Raw genomic sequence first — 23,007 nt, 5'->3', positions numbered from 1 at the left:
CTTTGAGAACATTTACAGCTATGATCCAGAAAAGGAAAGAGTAACAAATGGCAGAAGGTCAGATAGAGCCACAATTATAGGCTACATTCTGCAGGGAGAACAAAAATTTAATTTGTTGTGTAAATCCTTAAGCAGAATACAGCAAGCTTTAAATTTTCATCAGAGATCAAGAAGAATACAGCATACTTTTCAAAACACTAATGTCACTCTACTGAAAAGCAACTTTTACTAAATGGCTATGATTCATCTAGAGAATGTATATAGCAACAACATATCTTTGAAGACAGTTCTGTATAAACATTTCCCTTGCCACATTGAGTAATTCACTGACAACTGACAAGGAATGAAAACAAACAGATCAGCCACAAAACAGGGAAATAAATTGGCAGCTTTATTTATCCACTTTTTGCAAGCAAAGAAAAACTGCTACCATATTCCTACTAAATTTACCTCTTGCTGTAGCATGTCTGCATTTAGTATTCTGTTATTTGCATGACCACTAGATTAGTATATAGAGGATGGCAGTAGTGAAGAGAACATGGTAAAAAATATAGATAAATGCTGTCTTTTTCTGGCACTCATGCATGTGCAATCCCTACAAAATAATGCACACAAAGAAATGATGACTTAAAATCAGTGTCTCTTTTAATCATAGGCAAATATCTGAAAAAACAAGCAAACTGATCTACACATTTTATTTTATCATTTTGTAGACTTTATGTTTATTTACTACTGTGGAAAGTTTAAATTCTACATTGTAAAAAAAGTTCTATTAGCAAAAAATGTTATCAAAACTGTGATTTGCCCAAAGATGCCCACTGTGAAATTTGCAGGAGGTCCAAATTTTTCCAATTAGTCTGGAAAAAAATCAAGCACATGGCCCTATCTTTTTTAATTGCCAAATTTTCTAGGTATATTCTTAAGATTTGAAAAATCTGGGCTTAGTCAAATTGTAAATTACAGACTAAAAATTGATCTACCTAAGTCATAGAGACATCCCGTCGGACAGTCTGACCTGTCTGGCAAAAAATGGTGAGAACCAACATGGAGGGTCGGGGTGTAGGACTGTATGTCCGATATGGTCTGGAGCGGGTCGGGTTTTACTATGCCAAATTATTTTTTACAACACAGTTTTCTTACGCACCTGTTCATTTTTTATTACTTCCGGCAAACATGTTTTCGGTCAGAAGAGTTTCCATTTGGTCAGAGGAATTATCCTGCGTGTCTGACCAAATGTCAGACAAATCTTGGAACTCTTTCGCCATTACTGCTACCTTAACAGGGAACATACAATATCTGGATGCAGCAGAAAACTTTTCTGTATCAATTGCTTCACAACATCTGAATATAAACAGTTTGACAGCTGGCTTTATTTATTTTGTAGTCTCTTTGCCAAGTAGCCATTAAACATGCAGGCAATTATCATAAAACAATCTTCTTATCAAAGTGTTTTAATGCTGCCTTATTACAGGTAATTCTCATAATACCTAGTATTACTCATTGCTCTACTTAACCACTTTCAGAGCATTTGGGAGCGAATGATTGAAACTGCTACTTTAAGTTCAATGTTCTGAAAGTTTAAAAACCTTTCAAAATAGATATATTTACAGAAAGCCTCTCTTGTATGTCTACCAAACCAGGCTTCCGGAATTTTGGTTTTTGGACTGATAATTTATTTTTCTACTATGCATGATGCATTTTTTTCTATTTTTAGCTTGCGGCACCTCAAAGAAGCCAAGCGCTAACACCAAAACAGATATGAGAAATGCTACAGTATAAGTTTGATGAATATCCATCATCTGGTTCATTAAAAGAATTATTTGAAGATTTTTCTTTTTTAGCTCCAGTGCCAAGTTGAACAAATTTGAGAGGACCTTACAAGATTGATAACAAGAGCTGTCACAGGAGACAGCGCGCTCGACTATTTCGATGCTGGATAGTGAAACTGGGCACATCTGAGGAAACTAGAGCTGCCACTGGAGTGTTTAATGACTCAAATTGTGGATGAAGATATTGCACAATAGCCTGAGTCTATGTGAAAAATATCAACTTAAAGTAATAGGAGAGGTAAAGATAAAATGTATCAAAACACTATATAAGTATATCCTAAGCAAAAAGGGGCATAATTCATTAAATACTGGTGCCAGAGTTATGCACCTTGTGTCATATGGTGTGGGTGATGATGTTGAACAACTATTTTAAGTTTGAATCAAATCCATTCTGTAATAACAGAGACAGAGTGAAAGTGCATCAAAACTTTAACCTAAAATTCTAAGTAAAAAGGGGGAATAATTAATGAAAAATTGGTGCCAGAGTTATGCACCTTGTGTCATATTGTGTGGGTGATGAAGTTGAACAACTATTTTAAGTCTGAATCAAATCCATTCAGTAATAACAGAGACAGAGTGAAAGTGCATCAAAACTTTAACCTAAAATTCTAAGTAAAAAGGAGAAATAATTCATGAAAAATTGGTCCCAGAGTTATAAGGCACCTTGTGTCATATGATAAGGGTAATGATGTTGAACAATTGTTTAACACGGGAGAGGAACTGTTACACGAGACTCGGTTGTAGAGGATATCATGTTACAGATTTAGGATGCTACTGTTACAGTATTCCTGGATAACGTTACAGCATTCGGAGAATAATAATCGCTGTCGGTGTTTTGTTTGCCAAAGAATTGGTAGATTTCTAAAGATTTATCTCTTCTTTGCAAAAGTAAAACTTGTTTTTTTCTAGATCAGTGGTATGTACGTCTGTTGAGACATGGTTTAACATGCAAAACACTGTATATTGATGTCTATCAAGCTCTTAATGACAAAATTCGAAATTTTGATAGAAAATTATCTAAAAGAAGTTGATTAAAATATATTTCAACCATATTTTATGCTCATTTGCATCGATAAAAACCCTCTTTAGGCATGCACCTTAATACGAGGTAGAAAAATCAATGTGGGTCTAAATTTTCGTGGTTTTATAAAATGTTACAGTTTAGCTGGATATGTTACAGATGTGCGGTGCTACTTCTGGATGTGTTACAGATTTAGGATGATACTTTTTTGAATACATTTTGACAATATACAATACCAGGATAGTAAATAAAATTTAGATATCATGAATTATGCGGGATTTTTTTTGTAAGATGTAACAAATATATTATACCAAGTGCAGTTTTTTTTTCTAATTTCGAAATTTTAAATCAACATTTATATATAACAAAATGAAATAAACATTTTCAATGGAAAGCTAGTGTTCTATATACAATGTATATAATATCATAATCACCAATTCGCATTGAATCGTCGTTTGCACTTTAATAGGCTGATCTTTTATAAATAGTTCCTGTTTATGCTACATGTACTATGCTAGCAAACGATGTGTCCTAGCTTCAGAAAAGCTTGGCAATACATGTATTTAACAAAGATTTCAATTACTAATATGCTTAAAAGAAAATATCCTTTCGGAATCGATAATGGAGAACTTAAGAATTAATTGGCTTTTCTAACGACAACTCGCATATGTGCAATAAAACTTTATTTCAAATAACAAAAGATTCTTTTTGTGTTAAACATGTATACGTATTTACTGTTGGAACAACCATCTAATCATAGTCTGCTTGCATGCGCGTAGCTGCCTACAAGCAGATAAGCATCTGCGCAATGAAGATCTGGCAAGCATGCACAACTACAGATTTTTTTTTTTTTGAGAAAAGCGCATGTCTCCCACAACTGCCCCTAAGAAAAATGTTAGTTTCTCTAGATGTTTTAGAAGAGTGGATCCAATTAGATGGTCTGGATGAGTGGATCCAATCAGTAATTCAAGGGCTATAAATCGAAAGTGCCCGGGCGGATTTTGCTAGTTATCGAACTTGGGTAAGGTCTTATGGCCAAACACGTTTTGTTCAAGTTTGGTGAAGATCGGATGAGAAATCTTCGACTTAGAGAGCAGACAAGAGTAAACAGACAGATTTTTTCGGTAATTCAAGGGCCGTAACTCTAAAATGCCTGGACCGATTTGGCTAGTTATCGAACTTGACCGAGGTCTCATGGTCAAACACATTTTGTTCAAGTTTGGTGAAGATCGGATGAGAAATGTTTGACTTAGAGTGCGGACAAGAGTAAAAAGGTTGATTTTTCGATAATTCAAGGGCCGTAACTCCAAAATGCCTGGACCGATTTGGCTAGTTATCGAACTTGGCTGAGGTGTCATGGTCAAACACATTTTGCTCAAGTTTGGTGAAGATCGGATGAAAAATGTTTGATTAAGAGTGCGGACATGAGTAAAAAGGCCAATTTTTCGATAATTCAAGGGCCGTAACTCCAAAATGCCTGGACCGATTTGGCTAGTTATCGAACTTGGCCGAGGTCTTATGGTCAAACACATTTGTTCAAGTTTGGTGAAAATCGGATGAGAAATGTTCGACTTAGAGTGCGGACAAGCTTTGTGACAGACACACAGACAGACACACAAACACACACACAGACTGGAGTAAATCAATATGTCTCCCACACCACTGTGTGGTGGGAGACATAATTAAATTGGCTAATCTGAAGCACTGAATCTGTTTGCTCACAGTTAGGAGCCAATATCATTTAACAGAGGATTTTATACAAAACTCATAGTTACAAGAGGGCCATGATGGCCCTGTATCGCTCACCTGAGTACCATTGCTCAAAATGATATGATCGTTTCAAACCAATCTCATTAGACGCTGCTAAGGTGTATTCATTTAGATAAAAAATAAAGGGAGGTAATTTGTCATAAATTCAGTCAATACGTATCTTCACTGATTGTCCAAGTCCATCTGTTGACATAAATGAAATTTCAGATCAGTATCTTCATTATTTACGGAGATATACCCATTTTAATTTGAAATAAAGGGAGGTAATTTGACATAAAATCAGTCCATAGTTATCTACCTTGATTGTCTCAGTCCAACTAATGTCAATAATGAAATTTCAAATAAGTCCTATAAGTACTTACTGATATAAATCCATTTTGATTACAATCAGGGGAGGTAATCAGATATAAAATAACTCTGGAACCTACGACTGGATCTGACAGATTTGTCATGGAATCCAAGATTCATTGTTGTTGAAGAAATTTTGGAAGTTTGTATCAAATCAAACCATAAATGAAGTCTCTATATGGCTGCGAAAGCCAAAATAGCAAATTTTGGACCTTTAAGGGGCCATAACTCTGGAACCCATGAAGGAATCTGGCCAGTTCAAGAAAAGAACCAAGATCTTGTGGTGATACAAGTTGTGTGCAAGTTTGGTTGAAATCAAATAAAAAATGAAGCTGCTATTGTGCAGACAAGGTCAAAATAGCTAATTTTGGCCCTTTCAGGGGCCATAACTCTGGAACCCATTAAGGGATCTGGCCAGTTCAATAAAGGAACCAAGATCTTATGGTGACACAAGTTTTGTGCAAGTTTGATTAAATTCAAATCATAAATGAAGCTGCTGTTGTGCAGACAATGTCAAAATAGCTAATTCTGGCCCTTTCAGGGGCCATCACTCTGGAACCCATAAAGAAATCTGGCCAGTTCAAGAAAGGGACCAAGATCTTATGGTGATACAAGTTGTGTGCAAGTTTGGTTAAAATAAAATCATAAATGAAGCTGCTATTGTGCAGACAAGGTCAAAATAGCTAATTCTGGCCCTTTCAGGGGCCATAACTCTGGAACTCGTGAGCGGATCTGGCCAGTTCAAGAAAGGTACCGAGATCTTATGGTGATACAAGTTGTGTGCAAGTTTGGTAAAAATAAAATCATAAATGAAACCACTATTGTGCAGACAAGAAATTGTTGACGGACGCAAAGACGATGGACAACGGACGAAGGGTGATCACAAAAGCTCACCTTGTCACTATGTGACAGGAGAGCTAAAAATGTATAATGTTTCAGGATTTTCATCTAAAAATATATGTGTCTTTGTCTTTGTATGTATGCCGGTGTCAAGGGCTTTTCAGGACTGTGCACCATTCGGAGGCATGTCTCAGGACTGTAATGCCCACCATCTGGCATTGTGTAAACGCGAGCACGAGCACATTAAATTCGGGTTGTTCATAAATTAGGAGTTACCTTATAATCATAGTAACTCGCTGTCTTATTAAATTTGAACGAAAGTAATCTATGTGAATATGAATAAAGAAACACTTAGAACATTTTTCGATATCGCTCTCCGATATCTCTGGTGATTTATGAGGTTATGAAAAAATTTAACAACTGATGTATTTAGAGATTATTCAAATGATCGATCAATTTGCATGGAAAAGGGATGAGAGATTTGCTCTGCATAACTTGTAACATCAACTGTTCATCGTATGTGATTCTTGACATATCACAACCGACATCTTCCCCCGTTAGGTGAAATGTTCTAGTTTTTCTTTCCTGTGTTTTCAAACGTCGTTACAGCAATGCCTCTCTAGTTCATGTCTGACTTCCTCAAATGACAAAGTAAATGTTGTTTAGCAGTATTTACATCTAACAACAGAATTCTGAAGAAGAAAAAAGTATCATTCTAAATCTGTAACACATTCAAAAGCAGCACCCAACAACTGTAACATATCCTGCTAAACTGCAACATTCTATAAAATCACAAAAAATTAGACCGACAGTAATTTTTCTACCTCATATTATAAGTCCATGCCTGAAGAGGGTTTTAATCAATGCAAATGAGCATGAAATACGGTTGGAATATCTTTTAATCAATTTCGTTTAGATAATTTTCTATCAAAATTTCGAATTTTGTCATAAAACGCTTGATTGACATCAATATACTGTGTTTTGCTGGTTAAGCCATGTCTCAACAGACGTGCATATAATTGATCTAGAAATACAATTTTTATTTTTGCAAAAAAGAGATAAATCTTTACCATTTCTTTGGCAAACAAAACACAGACAGCTACTATTATCCTCCGAATGCTGTAACGTTATCCAGGAATACTGTAACAGTAGCATCCTAAATCTGTAACATAATATCCTCCATAACCGAGTCTCGTGTAACAGTTCCTCCCCCATGTTTAAGTTTGAATCAGATCCATTCAGTAATAACAGTGAAAGAGTGAAAGTGCATAAAACTTTAACCTGATATTCTAAGTAAAAAGGGGAATAATTCATGAAAAATTGTGCCAGAGTTACGCATCTTGTGTCATATGATGTGGGTGATGATGCTGAACAACTATTTTAAGTTTGAATCAAATCCATTCAGTAATAACAGAGGTAGAGTGAAAGTGCATCAAAACTTTAACCTGAAATTCTAAGTAAAAAGGGGGAATAATTCATGAAAAAATGGTGCCAGAGTTATGCACCTTGTGTTGTATGATGTGGATGTGGATGCAGAAAGACGCCGACGCCGACGCCGGGTCGAGTAGGATAGCTCTCCTTATACTTCGTATAGTCGAGCTAAAAATAGTGCCAGAGTTATGCACCTTGTGTCAGATGTTGTGGGTGATGATGTTGAACAACTATTTTAAGTCTGAATCAAATCCATTCAGTAATAACAGAGATAGAGTGAAAGTGCATCAAAACTTTAACCTGAAAATCTAAGCGAAAAGGAGGGATAATTCATGAAAAATTGGTGCCAGAGTTATGGCTCTTATGTCAGATGATGTGGATGATGATGAGGAATAATTATTTCAAGTTTGAATCAAATCCATCATGTAATTCATAGATAAGTTGAAAAAAGAGAAAGTGTAAACAAACTTTAACCAAGGTGGGGACGCGGAAAGACGCCGACGCCAGGTCGAGTAGGATAGCTCTCCTTATACTTCGTATAGTCAAGCTAAAAACCAAGTTTGGTGAAGATCCATCATAATGTTTCATGAGAAGTTGTTTATAGATTTTTTTCTATTGGCTCTTGCAGACACTAAATGGGACCAAATAGTACAACTTAAATGAATTTGAGAGAGAACTATAAATTATAAGGATGCAACAGACTAAGTTTGGTAAAGATCCATCATCTGGTTCATGAGAAGAAATCATCTGAAAGAGTTTTTTTCTTCAGTTTTTAGCTCTAGTTGTGCCTAAAAGGGGCCAAACAAATTAGTTTGGACAAATTTCAGACAGGACCTTACAAAACTGCTACAGACAAAATTTGATGAAGAGCCATCAAATGGTTCAGAAGAAAAAATTGTTCAAATAACAGGATGCTAGTTGCCAAGTTTGGTGTAATCTAGCCAGTAGTTGATTAAGAGCAAATGTTGAGGGAAGATGATGGACGAAGGACGATGGATCCCAGGCACTATATTACACAGCTATACCAATAACTCACCCTGAACTTTATATAGTATGTGCAAAAATTTATAATAAATAATACCAGGACCCAAATCCAATAAACAAACAACAAAAGATGTACAGTAATCGAACGATAATTTGATATTTGTAAACAAACGCGATCGACCGTATTATTTACCAGTTCAGGTAAATCACGCATAGACGATATAGATTAGTATCTCAAACTGAGACTACCTGAACGAAGTACTGTATTAGCGCGATGCATTAGGCTGCTAGGTATGACACCCGAGGTCCGGAGTTCGACACTGGGTTGAAATAAACATTTTTTTTTTTTTACTTTTTTTCAGCATAGATACAATACCGTTTTTTCCATTGGCTTTAATATAATACAGTAATTCAGCATACACTGTAGTTTTCGTGAACATCCATTTATACCGATGGAATGTAAGTACAGTACCCCTGCATTATACACTAACATACTATTCTATAGCTCGAAATGGCGAACATTAAAAAAGCTTCTGGTGAGCGATTTCATTATTCGAGGATTCTAGGAAGATCATTCGACAAGTTCTAAATGTTTAAACAGACACAGCTGACGATTCTTCAACAAATACAGGGGACGAGCCGGAAACGAAATGATTTGTAACTTGTATTGATTAAAGTTTCATTGATATAGAAAAGAAAAAGAAAATAGAAAAAAGTAATACACATAATTAGATAAAATACAAGAGGACCATGATGGTCCTGAATCGCTCACCTCTTCCCACATGACCCAGTTTTGAGTATGACGTCATTATTTGACATAGTGACCTAGTTTTTGAGCTCATGTGACCCAGTTTTGATCTTGACCTAGATATTATCAAGATAAAAATTCTGACCAATTTTCATAAGGATCCATTGAAAAATATGGTCTCTACAGAGGTCACAAGGTTTTTCTATTATTTGACCTATTGACCCAGTTTCAAAGTTGACCTAGATATCATCAAGGTGAACATTCTCACTAATTTTCATGAAGATCTCATGAAAAATATGGCCTCTAGAGAGGTCACAAGGTTTTTCTATTTTTATACCTACCGGCCTAGTTTTTGACCGCATGTGACCCAGTTTCGAAAATGACCGAGATATCATCAAGGTGAACATTCAGATCAATTCTCATGAAGATCCATTGAAAAATATGGCCTCTACAGAGGTCAAAAGCTTTTAATAATTTTAGACCTACTGACCTAGTTTTTGACCGCAGTTGACCCAGTTTCGAACCTGACCTGGATATCATCAAGATGAACATTCAGACCAACTTTCATACAGATCCCATGAAAAGTATGGCCTCTAGAGAGGTCACAAGGTTTTTTTATTATTTGACCTACTGACCTAGTTTTTGAAGGCATGTGACCAACTTTCAAACCTGACCTAGATATCATCAAGGTGAACATTCTGACCAATTTTAATGGAAATCCATTCACAAGTATGGCCTCTAGAGAGGTCACAAGGTTTTTCTATTTTTAGACCTGCTGACCTAGTTTTTGTCCGCACATGACCCTGTTTCAAACTTGACCTAGATATCATCAAGGTGAACACTCAGACCAACTTTCATACAGATCCCATGAAAATTATGGCCTCTAGAGAGGTCACAAGGTTTTTCTATTATTTGACCTACTGACCTAGTTTTTGACGGCACATGACCCACTTTCGAACTTGACCTAGATATCATCAAGGTGAACATTCTGACCAATTTTCATGAAGATCTCATGAAATATATGGCCTCTACAGAGCTCACAAGGTTTTTCTAATTTTAGAACTACTGACCTAGTTTTTGATCGCACGTGACCCAGTTTCGAATTTGACCTAGATATCATCAAGATGAACATTCAGACCAACTTTCATACAGATCCCATGAAAAATATGGCCTTTAGAGAGGTCACAAGGTTTTTCTATTATTTGACCTACTGACCTAGTTTTTGATGGCACGTGACCCAGTTTCGAACTTGACCTAGATATCATCAAGGTGAACATTCTGACCAATTTTCATGAAGATCTTGTGAAATATATGGCCTCTAGAGAGGTCACAAGGTTTTTCTATTTTTAGACCTACTAATCTAGTTTTTGACCGCACGTGACCCAGTTTCGAAGCTGATCTAGATATCATCAAGATGAACATTCAGACCAACTTTCATACAGATCCCATGAAAAATATGGCCTTTGGAGAGGTCACAAGGTTTTTCTATTATTTGACCTACTGACCTAGTTTTTGATGGCACGTGACCCAATTTCAAATCTGACCTAGATATCATCAAGGTGAACGTTCTGACCAATTTTCATGAAGATCTTGTGAAATATATGACCTCTAGAGAGGTCACAAGGTTTTTCTATTTTTAGACCTACTGACCTAGTTTTTGATGGCATGTGACCCAGTTTCAAACTTGACCTAGATATCATCAAGGTGAACATTCTGACCAATTTTCATGAAGATCTTGTGAAATATATGGCCTCTAGAGAGGTCACAAGGTTTTTCTATTTTTAGACCTACTGACCTAGTTTTTGAAGGCACGTGACCCAGTTTCGAACTTGACCTAGATATCATCAAGATGAACATTCTGACCACCTTTCATACAGATCCCATGAAAAATATGGCCTTTAGAGAGGTCACAAAGTTATTCTATTATTTGACCTACTGACCTAGTTTTTGATGGCACGTGACCCAATTTCAAACCTGACCTAGATATCATCAGGGTGAACGTTCTGACCAATTTTCATGAAGATCTTGTGAAATATATGACCTCTAGAGAGGTCACAAGGTTTTTCTATTTTTAGACCTACTGACCTAGTTTTTGATGGCATGTGACCCAGTTTCAAACTTGACCTAGATATCATCAAGGTGAACATTCTGACCAATTTTCATGAAGATCTTGTGAAATATATGGCCTCTAGAGAGGTCACAAGGTTTTTCTATTTTTAGACCTACTGACCTAGTTTTTGAAGGCACGTGACCCAGTTTCGAACTTGACCTAGATATCATCAAGATGAACATTCTGACCAACTTTCATAAAGATCCAATGAAAAATGTGACCTCTAGAGTGGTCACAAGCAAAAGTTTACGGACGCACGCACTGACGGACGACGGACACCGCGCAATCACAGAAGCTCACCTTGTCACTTTGTGACAGGTGAGCAAAGACAAACTGAGAACAAACTGAAATAAAACAAAAAAAGCAGGGCTACTTAAAACATTTCCTTAGAAAATAAATCTCTTGCGAGTTTCGAACACCTTCTATTTTTTGTATTGCATTTGAAAGCCGACAGCTTAGCCACCTGAGCTATTTCACCATTCAAATAAATGTTTATTTTCATCTAACAAGTATCATAAGAATTACCATCCAATTTACCCGTGATAACTTACCACTCTAAATTATCTGTCTTAGACTCGCCTGACATTTTCGCGCCATTTTTATTATCGTTCGCCAACTGTAAAACTCATTTAAATGGGTCAACCATGTTGTTGTACTTATAAAATAGACTGGCCTGGTTTATAGGTAGGCCAGGGCTACGATATGTATTGTATTTTGTCATCGAAATATTTTTTATAAAATGCTTCTTCCACTTCTGTTTGGATCCGTCCATGTGTACAAACATGTTTGTTTATTTTATGGATTGTAGAGTGTCATAGATAACATGTTTCACACAATGGCACTGGGAATTTTTAAGACATCTTGTTAAAAAAATGGAATTATTAATGGCAAAACAGCAACACTTTTTCAACTTCTTTACAAGTTCTTAAGCAAGATCCAAGACATTGTCTGATGATCTTTGTGCTCAGAAACATTTTCCTTCTGTTCAGAAAGTTCACGTTTTGGTCGTTATGACTACAAAATCAGCAAAAACAAGACAATACTTGGCTTATCATAATACAATGAAAATACTGGTTATACCTCAGCCATAATTTCAATTCGCTAAATAACTAAATATTGTCTCTAGAGTAATCAATCTTATGACGGTAGTCAATTTATGTCTTTGTCGCCATCCTTAATTCCCATATGGTAATGTTTGTCAAGCAGAGATATTAAACTGGTGACAAATTGCTCTTGCAAAATGTCACAATGGAGGTATCATTTTACATTTATTTCAAACAAGGATTTCAAAGAGATGTACCAAAGCAACTCATTTTATTTAGCTATCTCCAAATCTATTTCCCTACGAACATCCATTTTCATATAACAAATATATTTTTTCTGTTAATGCATTTTGTATAGAATATCAATATCTGTCTGTCTGTCGTCAAAGGATGTCTTCATAAGAATGAAGTTTGCTGTATGACTTACTGGAAACCATAATAATATTATCTAACAAAAGGGTCATAGTGGTGCTTAGTCGCTCACCTGACCTTGAATATTTGACCTTGAATTAACATATGACACACTGAATAATGGATGGTAATATCTGTGGTTAGCATACAAAAACATGAAACAGGTCAAGTGCTTGATGAAGATCCATCCAACAGTTCATGAGAAGAAGTGTTTTAAAATAATTTCTATTCTTAGCTCTAGCAGCCCCTAAAAGGTGCCAAGCACCCATTTGAACAAAATTGAGAAAGGATCTAACAATGTTGCAACAGACCAAATTTGATGATGCTCCATCAAACTGTTCATGAGAAGAAGTTGTTTACAGGTTTTTCATGTTAACATCTAGAGGAATTTACCATTATGCAACAGATCACGTTTGATGAAGATCCACCATGCAGCTCATGAGAAGTTATTTAAATGTTTTTTGTTTTTGTTTTTTTTACCTCTTTCAGCCCCTGAATGGGGCCAATTTAATCAAATTTGAGAAAGGACCTTACAATGATTCTACAGACCAAGTTTAAAGAAGATCTGTGAGTGGCTCATGAGAAGAAGTCATTTAAAGGTATTTCTATTTTTAGCTCTAGTGTCCCCTTCACTTAGTGCCACAATTTGAAAAAACAAGAGCTGTCCGTAAGACAGCCAAGCTCGACTATTCGAAATACTGTCCCAGAAGCAGGAAAATATTACCCAAAAAGGTTAAATATTAAAAGAGTTTTAAGTTCAAAAGGGGGCATAATTTGACCAAAATGCATATCAGTTATGGGACTTGCTGCTATCAACTAGTTTTATAACCCCGAAGGCACATGTGAAGTTTTAATTCAATATCTGCATTAGTTTTGGAGATAGAAACTCGCATGTAAAACTTTAACCAGAATTTTCAAAGTCCAAACGGGGGCATAATTTGCCCAAAATACATGCCAGAGTTATGGGATTTGACCCAGTGAGGTTGGTAATTGATCTAGAAAAAGAAAAAAAAAGTTTCAAATTTATATGCCTTTTAGTAATAGCTGTATGTACTTGCACGCAAAACTTTGACCAGAATTTGCTATGTCCAAAAGGGGGCATAATTTGGCCAAAATGAAGGTCAGAGTTATGGGACTTGCTGCTATCAACTAGTTTTATAACCACAAAGACACATGTGAAGTTTCAAATCAATATCTGCATTAGTTTTGGAGATAGTAACTTGCATGTAAAACTTTAACCAAAATTTTCTAAGTCTAAAAGGGGGCATAATTTTCCCAAAATACATGTCAGAGTTATGGGACTTGACCCAGTGAGGTTGGTAATTGATCTAGAAAAAGAAAAAATAACTTTAAAATCTATATGCCTTTTAGAAATAGCTGTAAAAAGTTCAAAAGGGGGCATAATTTGACCAAAATGCATATCAGTTATGGGACTTGCTGCTATCAACTAGTTTTATAACCCCGAAGACACATGTGAAGTTTCAAATCAATATCTGCATTAGTTTTGGAGATAGTAACTTGCATGTAAAACTTTAACCAAAATTTTCTAAGTCCAAAAGGGGGCATAATTTGCTCAAAATACATGTTAGAGTTATGGGACTTGACCCAGAGAGGTTGGTAATTGACCTAGAAAAAGATAAAATAAGTTTCAAAGCTATATGCCTTTAATTGATGGCTGTATGTACTTGCATGCAAAAACTTAACCAAGGTGTGACGCTGACGCCGACGCCGACGCCGACGCCGACGCCGACGCCAGGGTGAGTAGAATAGCTAGACTATTCTTCGAATAGTCGAGCTAAAAAACTTGAGAGAGGACCTTATAATACTACAGACTGTCTTTGATGAAGATCAATTAAGCTGTTCATGAGAATTTGTTTAAATATATTTCTATTTTTAGCTATAGCAGCCCCTAAAAAGGCCCAAGTGCCCCAATTTGAACAAACTTGAGTCAAGACCTTACAAGGATGCTATCAACCAAGTCTGATGAAGATCAATCTAGAGGTTCATGAGGAGAAGTTGTTTAAAGGTATTTCTATTTCTACAGAAGCCCCTGAATATGGCCAAGGGACCCCATTTGAACAAATGAGAGAGGACCTTACACTGCTGCTACAGACCAAGTTTGTTCCATCAAGTCGTTCATGAGAAGAAGTTGTTCAAAAGCATTCCTATTTTTGCTCTTAAGGCCCCTAAAAGAGGCCAAAAGTCCCTATTTGCACAAATTTGAGAGAAGACCTTACACTGATGCTACAAACCCAGTAAAATGAAGATCCGTCTTAAAGTTCATGAGAAAAAATTGTTTAAAGGTTTTTCTATTTTAAGCTCTACTGGCCCCTAAAAGAGGCCAGGTGCCCCCATTTAAACAAATTTGAGACAGAACTTCACAAGGATATTACAATATTACAGACCAAGTTTGATGAAGATCCATCCAGTGGTTCATGAGAAGATGTTGTTTAAATGTATTTCTATTTTTAACTCAAGTGTCCCCTAAAAGGGGCTAACTGCCCGCTTTTGATCAAACAAGAGGGGACTTTGCCATGATGCTACAGACCAAGTTTGGTGTAATTCTGACCAGTAGTTTCAAAGGAGAAGATGTTTAAGCAAAATTGTTGATGATGGAAGACGGATCATCCACCTAAATCAATAGCTCACCCAGATCCCTTAATTCAGGTGAGCTCAAAATTTAGTAATTTTGTGTTTTAAAACATTAGCCAGAGTCACTTAATCAGTAAGAAATACTCTGAAGGAATTTGGAATTCAGTTGAAATTTACCCTTCTGTGCTTTTAATTAGGCAATATTTTCATCTGAAAGCAGTAAATGTAGCAGCACTAGCACTAACTGAATGTAATAACACTTACTTGACCTGAAGGCAGTTAATGTAATAACATTAACTTAATTTGAAGGCAGTGAATGTAATAACACTTACTTGACCTGAAGGCAGTTAATGTAATAACATTAACTTAATTTGAAGGCAGTGAATGTAATAACACTTACTTGACCTGAAGGCAGTTAATGTAATAACATTAACTTAATTTGAAGGCAGTGAATGTAGTAACACTAACTTAATTTGAAGGCAGTGAATGTAATAACACTAACTTAATTTGAAAGCAGTGAATGTAATAACACTTACTTGACCTGAAGGCAGTTAATGTAATAACACTAACTTAATTTGAAGGCAGTTAATGTAATAACACTAACTTAATTTGAAGGCACTGAATGTAATAACACTTACTTGACCTGAAGGCAGTCAATGTAATAACACTGAATTTACCTGAATAATGCTAACTTGTTCTGAAGGTAGTGAATGTAATAACACTAACTTAATTTGAAGGCAGTGAATGTAATAACACTTACTTGACCTGAAGGCAGTCAATGTAATAACACTGAATTTACCTGAATAATGCTAACTTGTTCTGAAGGTAGTGAATGTAATAACAATAACTTACTAACTTAACCCGAAATATGTGAATGTAGCCACCCCTACTTTTAGTAATGAATGGGACATAAAAACATACTTTTATTAATGGAGAGAGCGTAAAAGCATACTTTTGTTCATGAAGGGGACATAAAAACATACTTTTATTAATGGAGGGGACATTAAAACATATATCTATGACTACTTCAGTAATCGGTTAAACAGCAACAAAACGAAAGGGACACAATAAAGTAGGTACTGCTGTTTCATTTCCTCTGCAGTTATGCTGTAATGTACTGTAAACCAAACATTTACAGATTTTCTCAACCAGTGAAAATGTTTCAAGACTCTCAAATGACCTCCACAACTGGAGAACAGGAATATAATAAATAATATTGTTAATTACTTACCACAGACAAGTATGCTATGTATGATAGCCATAATCGAAAGCAATCTTAACAAATCACACACTGCAAAGTTACAAATGTATGCCCTCTATAGCAGGGTATATAATCAGTGATTATAGTTCCATGCTGGATGGTTTCATTAAGAACATTTAAAACCAATTATACCTCACCCCCAGCAACTTGCTGGTACCCATTTATAGCTGGGTCGACTGAGGCAATCGTGATAAAGTGCCTTGCCCAAGGACACACCGCAATGGGAGTAGCCAAAACAATTATTTTAAGTTTGAAATAAATCAAGCACATTCCGAATCCAACCAAGTGAACCATTAACATGGGGCTAATGGCGATAGCAATAAAAATGGTATCAGAAATAAACAGCTTCTGTGGTAACTTCTGCATTACATACTTTTAGATGTGTAACAAGGAATGACATGAAGGGTGTATCTTGCATTTCGGCACCAATTGCTAATGAAAAGCAGAAATATAGTAGTTAGTTGTGAAAAAGTTAAACCACATTTTTTCTATGCATGTGATAAAAAAAATGATAGGACAAAACTTTTAAGGGCTAGCACTCAAACAAGAGGGCCATGATGGCCCTGTATCGCTCACCTGAGTACCATTGCTCAAAATGATATGATCAAGTTTTGCCATAGAGCACATAGGCATACACAAGTCCATCTGATGGCACAAATGACATTTCAAATCAGTATCTTCATTGGTTACTGAGATACACCCATTTTTATTTGAAACACAGGGAGGAAATTTGACATAAAATCAGTCCACAGCTATCTACCCTGATTGACTCAGTCCAACTAAATACAATAATGAAATTTCAAATGAGTTCTATAAATATTTACCAAGATAAATCCATTTTTATTAAAATCAGGGGAGGTAATCATGCATTGGTTATCTAATATGACTATTTCTTACCATGGAAGACATAAATAACGTTTCAAACCAATCTCATTAGAAGCTGCTAAGGAGTATTCATTTAGATAAAAAATAAAGGGAGGTAATTTGTCATAAATTCAGTCAATATGTATCTTCACTGATTGTCCAAGTCCATCTGTTGACATAAATGAAATTTCAGATCAGTATCTTCATTATTTACGGAGATATACCCATTTTAATTTGAAATAAAGGGAGGTAATTTGACATAAAATCAGTCCATAGTTATCTACCCTGATTGTCTCAGTCCAACTAATGACAATAATGAAATTTCAAATAAGTCCTATAAGTACTTACTGATATAAATCCATTTTGATTACAATCAGGGGAGGTAATAAGATATAAAATAACTCTGGAACCTACGACTGGATCTGACAGATTTGTCATGGAATCAAAGATTCATTGTTGTTGAAGATATTTTGGAAGTTTGTATCAAATCAAACCATAAATGAAGTCTCTATATGGCTGCAAATGCCAAAATAGCAAATTTTGGACCTGTAAGGGGTCATAACTCCGGAACCCATGAAGGAATCTGGCCAGTTCAAGAAAGGAACCAAGATCTTGTGGTGATACAAGTTGTGTGCAAGTTTGGATAAAATCAAATCATAAATGAAGCTGCTATTGTGCAGACAAGGTCAAAATAGCTAATTTTGGCCCTTTCAGGGGGCCATAACTCTGGAACCCATAATGGGATCTAGCCAGTTCAAGAAAGGAACCGAGATATTATGGTGACACAAGTTTTGTGCAAGTTTGATTAAATTCAAATCATAAATGAAACTGCTATTGTGCAGACAATGTCAAAATAGCTAATTCTGGCCCTTTCAGGGCCCATCACTCTGGAACCTATAACGGAATCTGGCCAGTTCAAGAAAGGAACCAAGATCTTATGGTGATACAAGTTGTGTGCAAGTTTGGTTAAAATCAAATCATAAATGAAGCTGCTATTGTGCAGACAAGGTCAAAATAGCTAATTCTGGCCCTTTCACGGTGATACAAGTTGTGCGCAAGTCTGGTTAAAATAAAAACATAAATGAAACCTCTATCGTGCAGACAAGAATTTGTTGATGGACGGACGCACGCACGCACGGACGGACTGACGACGGACGACAGACGAAGGGTGATCACAAAAGCTCACCTTGTCACTATGTGACAGGTAAGCTAAAAACAATTGGCTGATAGTAGATCATAGCAGTCGCAAATAAATATCAAAATGTAATGTGTATATTATTTATAAAATGTGTATCGTATTGCAGCAAATGAAGGCACACACAGTGATATGTAGTTATCACTTGTGAAGAATTGTTGCAGTTAAATTGTACGTAATTGAACAGTTTTGTTACAAGCTCTTTTATCAATAGAGAAAACTCCAATTACCATTTAGAAATTTTGAAAAAAGGAGGGTAAAATACCCTTTAACCTAAAATCTTACCTGCAGCCCTGAAGCAACTGCTGAAAACAATACTCATGAAAACTTTTACTAGTCAAATCACACACTCACAATTTTTCTTGCCTGTTACTTTCAGCTAAACATTTTACTGTCGGAATGAAAATAAGATTTCTGTAGTTATTATTAAATCTATAACCAAATTCCTTTCAATCTGTGTAAACATAGTCACTTGTTTACTGATAAAATGTTGGTAGTGATTCCCAGTAATCAGAAGCCCAGTTAGCTGGCTTATAGGCTGGTTGTGATTTCAAGTCCTACATCGAGCGTATGTTTTTCTTCTCGAAAAATACAATGGCACTAAAGTATAAAATCTGCAGGTTACACTTATCAGATTATGTAAAGCATGCTGTATTCACAGAGGCTATACTCTGCTGGACCCTTACAGCTGATGCCCGGCTCTTGACTCCACTATACAATTTAACTTCAAAATTAAAGTGAGCAGGAGAGCTTAAGTAACCAGAAGCCCTGTAAGCTCATCTGGTAGAGAACCTGAGTTGCAAGCAAGCTGTTATTAAGTTTTGAATCCTCCCAAGTGAACTTGCTAAGGTACTGTTCCCCTAGGTATACTATGAGAACCATGGTATCCAAGGAGAAAATATACGTACCAATTTCAATTATCCATTTCTCACCTAAAACCTCCAAATCGGTAAACTGGTACTATGCATCAAAACTTCAACCAAGCTGTGGACGTTGATGCCGAAGCCAAAAGTAGGATAGCTCTCAATATACCACATATAGAGCTAAAACACTTAAGTTACAAACAGACACAAACATACATGATAAAAGGAATATAGCAGGGCACCACCTTGAAACAGTCATTAGTAAAACCACAGCTGGCACGTTTAAATAAGTTTACTGACACCAAATCTCACTTTTCAATGCTTATCGTGTCCCTAAATTACTCCTTGCTAAGTGAATCCAATACACATGTAACAGTAGCCACAGGAACATATTGAAAAGCACAAAATTAATATGCTCATGTAAAGATACATAAATCAAAACCCATAGATACATAAATGTATGTACAAAATAACTTTGAAAAAGCCAAAATAGCAAGAGAAACACTGTTGAGGGTGCAATATAGTAAAACAATGAATAGCCAATGTGTGTTTGTGATTGCAGTGACCCAGTACATGAAATATATCTAAGTGCTTTTACTTACATAAATGTGACAATGTCCCCTCTATTCAGGTTATGGTTTGCTACTGCCATTCTGTTCTGTAACACCCAGTCAGTTTTCCCTTTGTCATAGTCTGGATTTAACAATGGCTGAAACATAACAAAATACTGTGAAAGACAGTATCAGTATAAGATTGAAATATCTTTCACTGGGAGACAACACAATGCATTACTTTCTGCAAGTGAAAATGTATGGACCTTGGTGTACACCAGTAAAAGATATTTCATTTTTACAATTATGGCACAAACAAATATCCTTCCCGGTTTATGTTTTTCTATGCAAAACCCAGTCTAAATCAGTCTAACATTTCAGTGATATACTGGAAAATTTGTAAGTTACAGTTCAACTTATACTCTCACTATAAGAACTAAACAACTATCTTTTTTCAGTCTTAAATGAGAATCAAAACCCAGAATAAGAAATTTGACCTTTGAAATGCTTTATAAAAACTTGGATGCTTCAGAAAAGTAGACTGCACACTTAGCTCATTGGGGAGAGTGCAGATATAGATCGCGGAGTTGTGAGTTCTATCTCCGGGTGGGGCGTATGTTCATCATGATGATTTGATAAAAGACATTGTGTATGAAATCATTTGTCCAACACCTAAGATTCATGTGTGGAAGTTTGCAGTTACCTGCGGAGAATAGGTTTGCACTGGTACAGAATGCAGGAACACTGGTTATGTTAACTGCCCGCCACTACATACCTGCTATACTGTTGAAAACTGGCGTTGAACCCAAAACAAACAAAACAAAGTCAGAAAAGAATTTATTTATTTTGTTGAGTTTAACATCGCACTGACACAATTATAGGTCATATGGCGACTTTCCAGCTTTAATGGTGGAGGAAGACCCCAGGTGCCCCTCCATGCATTATTTCATCACAAGCGGGCACCATGGTAAAAATACCGACCTTCCATAAGCCAGCTGGATGGCTACCTCACATGAAGAATTCAACGCCCCAAGTGAGGCTCGAATCCACATCGATGAGGGGCAAGTGATTTGAAGTCAGCGACCTTAACCACTCTGCCAAGAAGTTCTGCAGTACAAAGGTTACTTCAAATCTAAATATTGACCTGTATTTAATTTAGCTATCAGCTATTGTTAAATTTTAGGTATATTACCTGCATGGAAACTCCCACCACCTGGCTGAGACTTGCTATTACGTCAGTGAATGTAAAAGTTACAGGAACTACAAACAGTCCCATCTTCAGCCCTGTCCTCCATACACTCATCTCTGCCTTCACCTGTCAGGAAAAATAGAAGATTTACCAAGTTTTAAAACTTAACCCTTACCCTGCTAAATTTCTATAATGAACTTTTCCATCTTTCAATTTGGACAGCAGGCTGATCATGATCTGCACTGTCGCAAAGGCAGAATCAATGATGTCCAGCACGACAACCTTGCACAGTGCATAACAGTCAGTACATGATGATTTGTAATAATTCTCAAAAGGACTTGCATTTTGCATTTCCACTAAAACCTGCCTAAAATACACCCAAAGGACATTGGATATTTCTGTAAAACATGATACAGGTTAAAATCTTATTTTAATTTTTCCATCCAGGAGGTTCTGTACTACTCCATTAATACTTTCTTGAATTGGTTGACCAGTAGTGACTAATTTTTCATTTGACTTCTTGTATTGATTAAATTTACAGAGATTATGAGTCCAATGCATCCTCTAGCTTCTGACAAGTATATAACATGTTTAATTACCATAAATAAAGAAATAATAAACAACAGAACTGAAACTCTGGTCAGTACATCAAACTACTATATGCTTATTTTAAGTAAAGAGTAAAGAAAGCATCTTCAGTGATAAATGAGATCTCATTCAGGTCTTACAAGATTAAGGGAGATTTCGCTCTATGTTCCAATAATTTCAGATCTGTAACTTTTTCTGCAATCTTTGCAAAATTTATCTTTTTTTCCTCGCTTAGTTTTTTGTACAATAGAGTAACCTGCCTAGCCATATAGCTAATGCTTTCAGGTGCCTGTGCAACCATTCAGTACTAGACCAGAAAACAATGTTTTAAACTTTTAACCCTTTTCCTTTTCTATTTCCCTTTTACCAAGACTTAATCTGTAACTTTAGTTAATCTATGTACCTAAGATTTTCAGACATGAATGCTGACACAAGTATGATAAATTGGTGAAAAAGATAAAAATCTAAACTGCAAATTGCATCTTGTTTATTATGATTTTGTATTACACTTGACTGTGATAAGCATTCTAAGCATCCAAGAAGGTCAGCTCATAACCAATATCATTGATTTGTTGGCTTTTTTTTTTGTCATATTGGTGACATCAGGCTACTGTTGGTGCAGTTCGTTTTGTATCATATAAACGTGACAGAAAAGACTGAAATCACTCGTTTTGAATGATTTTTGCCTTGCTATGCTCACAAAACATTACATCTGTATTTATAATTCATGTGACAAGATTTATATCAGTAAAAAGCTATACATTATAGATAGCTTATGTTAACTTGTTAAAATCTCTCTGATTTCATTTGATCTGATGACCACAGGACAGTCTAAATTAAATAGCTTTCATTTTGGCCAAAATTCCTTTTTCAAAATTTACAAAATGACATTGTATCAAATGTTTTTGCCTAATGTATACACTATATTTGACATACATAAGTCAAATATATGTTGAATTGCATCTTCTTAAGTATACTTGCCGAAACGTTTCTGGACCTGCCATGAAAAGAGCGCAAATTATACTGATTTAAACAAATTTCAGGCCTCCAAGCACCTGGGTATGATGAATATAAAGGTTTTTCTAAAGGTTGTTTTTGTAAAAAAAAAAAACAAGAGCACCGCCTTGCGGGTGCTGACGCTCATCTGATTTTTTTTGTATAATAGAAATATTGTCCTACCCATGATTTTCTAAGTCTAAAAAGGGCCATCATTCTTGCAAAAAGCAGGATAGAGTTATGTTTCTTGATGTACAGTGTCCACTTATGATGGTGAAAAACTGTTGCAAGTTTTAAAGCAATAGCTTTGATAGTTTATGAGAAAAGTATACTTAAACATAATACTCAACCAAGAAAATGATTTTCTAAGTCC

At 35.8% G+C, this 23,007-nt stretch overlaps 2 protein-coding genes across 2 annotated transcripts in view; one reads left to right on the top strand and one right to left on the bottom strand.

The window, feature by feature from the left end:
* LOC123528520 (EF-hand calcium-binding domain-containing protein 12-like) overlaps window positions 1-23,007 on the top strand; it is a 239,675-nt gene that overhangs the window by 194,575 nt on the left and 22,093 nt on the right. The gene's annotated exons all lie outside the window — the stretch shown is intronic.
* Window positions 1-23,007, bottom strand: part of LOC123528524 (mitochondrial inner membrane protease subunit 2-like) — a 195,137-nt gene that overhangs the window by 166,829 nt on the left and 5,301 nt on the right. The window contains exons 2-3 of the mRNA XM_053522054.1: window positions 21,054-21,176; window positions 19,913-20,019 (exon numbers count right to left, since the gene is read on the bottom strand). Coding sequence (XP_053378029.1) covers window positions 19,913-20,019; window positions 21,054-21,164 — 218 coding nt within the window. The 5' untranslated portion in view covers window positions 21,165-21,176. The remainder of the gene's footprint in view (window positions 1-19,912; window positions 20,020-21,053; window positions 21,177-23,007) is intronic.

The sequence above is a fragment of the Mercenaria mercenaria genome, chromosome 13, assembly GCF_021730395.1.
Source record: "Mercenaria mercenaria strain notata chromosome 13, MADL_Memer_1, whole genome shotgun sequence".
NCBI classification, from domain to species: Eukaryota; Metazoa; Mollusca; class Bivalvia; order Venerida; family Veneridae; genus Mercenaria; species Mercenaria mercenaria.
The sequence above is the reverse complement of the archived record's forward strand: the minus strand, read 5'-3'. Positions and strand labels throughout refer to the sequence as shown.